Source organism: Vespula pensylvanica, chromosome 6 (genome assembly GCF_014466175.1).
Source record: "Vespula pensylvanica isolate Volc-1 chromosome 6, ASM1446617v1, whole genome shotgun sequence".
In the NCBI taxonomy this organism is placed as follows: domain Eukaryota; kingdom Metazoa; phylum Arthropoda; class Insecta; order Hymenoptera; family Vespidae; genus Vespula; species Vespula pensylvanica.
The window spans coordinates 1,505,607-1,508,064 of NC_057690.1; the positions used below are offsets into that span (position 1 = coordinate 1,505,607).

Below are 2,458 nucleotides of genomic sequence, written 5' to 3' on the forward strand. Positions count from 1 at the left end.
ACTATTAACGTGCTACCTATGACTAAGAATATTTGATTATAGAATTCGAATGATCCGCTTGAAAAGAAAATGATGAAGTTGATGTTGGACGAGGAAGAATTGTCAGTAAATATACTTGAAGGATTCATCAAGGTACGATGAATTTTTATTAATATACATTTTCAATTATTGACATTATTATTGTTATTTCTATTTTATTAATAATTACAGATTTGCGAAGATCCTAAATTGGCGTTATATTCGTCTGATTTATTAAGGGATGCTGTATTTCTCGAAATACCATGTAAAATTGTTCGTGTTGAAACAGGACGTGTAGATAGATTGGCAATGATTTTATCTAAGGACAATCCGTTCACCGGTGTAATTAATTTTCAGTGAGCTGACAATAACGTTAATCACATTAAAATTCATTTTTCTTAAGTTTAATTGGAACGTTCTTTCTAGATTATTGAAATTTATCAACAGCGGTATGAATAATCGTATGAAAGACTTATCATCCGAAAAGAAATCTAGTGATATGATTCAACATCAACCAATTGGGATTAACAGCGTCATATCCCTTATTTTTTTCATCCTAATTGGTATAATATTGAGTATTTTTATTTTGTTCATAGAAAAATATTTGTTTGACTCGTAAAATAGAAAAGAGGTTTAGTTTTACGTTCATTTTTATTAAATCGTCTGGCGTTTGTTATGTAGAAATATTTTAATGATATACGATTATACTAGTATTTGCTCTCAATGAATTTTCATGTCTTATGCTTGTAATTTCTTAACTAATTAGCAATATCCTTAAGTATATCGAATATAATTAAGTATATCTTTTACAATATTTAGGATTATTTTAAGTGAAAATAAAATTTCTTTGTTATATTAATGGTTCATACGTTTGTATGAAACATTTTCTTTAGAATTTATTTTTGCTATTTTTTATGCGTGACTAGTGATCAATCGGAGTAATTGACTCGTGATTTTTAACAGGTGTATTGTCTTATCTACAAGAAGCATTTTGCTATCATCAATATGTTAAATACTACGTATGATAGTAATGATAATATACCATCCCGCAGGTACACGTATTACATATATATATATATATATATATATACATAATGATATGTATGTATATAAATCTTAAAATGAAATTGTAAAAAATACTGAATATTTTATTATTACATTTGCATTGACAAATTGACATGACTAAACATTCTTCTAAATGATATTCATCTATTCGAAGATTTTTAATTGCATTAATTGGGTATATGTTATCGACGTGATGATATTTTCAGATAATACGGAATATTCTTTTTTAATCGATCATAATAATTTTCTATTATAAGTCTACGTTGACATATAACGAATAAGTAGAATATATGTTGTGATGGACGCTAATCATTTTGCCAAGTGGGTTTTGTTTATATCGATCAGAGTAAATATTTAATTATTTCTGCGAAAGGGCGACATAGTTTTTAAAACATTACATTTTCTAATTACATGTGTGCAGGGATATGTATAAACGACGAGAATGTATATAGGTGAATACAGATATATATAGTTATACATGTATATATATATATATATATATATATATATATATATATATATATATGGCGACATACACATCGACGATAAAAAAAATGAAAGGAAAAGGGAAATTAAACTGAATTTCATTAACCGATGGATGTTATTCCAGTGACAGCACATATTAAAGTATTTTCTTCGAAAATATATAGAATTATGCTTATATACATACGAATACATACACATATAAACACTTTACGTTACATAAAGAGCGACATAGTCCAAGTGGCAATATGTAATTCCTATTAACGGAGAAATTTAGTCTCTTGCGGTTTTCTTTCGTGGACAAGTGAAAAATTTTCTCATGAAAATTTATAAAACGTATGATAAGTAAAACTCGATTAATAGGTCTATCGATCGACATATTCAGAAAAAATAATGTTCTTTATGCGATTAAAGACACTGCTTCTTATTTTTTTTCTTCCGAGAATTACAATTTCGTACGAATTTTTTTCTATCGATGACGAACACGTTAGTTTTATCGTCGACATTTGCAAATTATATCGAACGAAGCCAATAATATTTTTATATGGCCAATCCATAAAAGGTACGATAAATATATTTAATTACAATTATACTCGATTAGATGTCTTCATCGTATCAATATTCATTTTCTTTTTCTTCAGAAATGGAGATGAAAACAACGATGTTCAAACTGACTCGTGCACTTTCTCGAGAAGGTTTTTCAACAACGAGCTTTTATTTTTCGGAATTGCATAAATCATCGTATCACGCAAATCGAATTGTGCGACCTCATTACATCGCGATTATATCTAATGACAATGATATTAATGAGTTCTCCTTAGCAACCAGTACCTTAGATATGTCATTTCCTGTGTGGCTAGTTTTATTCATTTACAACGGACATGATCCCGAT

At 28.0% G+C, this 2,458-nt stretch overlaps 1 protein-coding gene across 3 annotated transcripts; it reads left to right on the plus strand.

Moving 5' to 3' along the window:
- Positions 1–47: 47 nt before the first annotated feature.
- On the plus strand, positions 48–676 carry LOC122629960. 3 transcript variants are annotated; one of them, XM_043813911.1, is made up of 3 exons: positions 48–132; positions 211–374; positions 445–676. In XM_043813911.1, the coding sequence occupies exons 1-3, from the start codon at positions 70–72 to the stop codon at positions 635–637; spliced, it is 420 nt and encodes a 139-aa protein (XP_043669846.1). In that variant the 5' UTR covers positions 48–69; the 3' UTR covers positions 638–676. The 3 variants fall into 3 exon arrangements, with proteins under 3 accessions (XP_043669846.1, XP_043669848.1, XP_043669849.1); XM_043813913.1 differs by having other exon boundaries at positions 466–676; XM_043813914.1 differs by having other exon boundaries at positions 211–360.
- The last annotated feature ends 1,782 nt before the right edge of the window (positions 677–2,458 follow it).

Coding starts and splice junctions, on each gene's coding strand:
- LOC122629960 (XM_043813911.1), top strand. CDS start 70: ATGATGAAGTTGATGTTGGACGAGGAAGAATTGTCAGTAAATATACTT. Junction 133..210: donor TACTTGAAGGATTCATCAAG/GTACGATGAATT, acceptor TAATAATTACAG/ATTTGCGAAGATCCTAAATT. Junction 375..444: donor ACCGGTGTAATTAATTTTCA/GTGAGCTGACAA, acceptor CGTTCTTTCTAG/ATTATTGAAATTTATCAACA.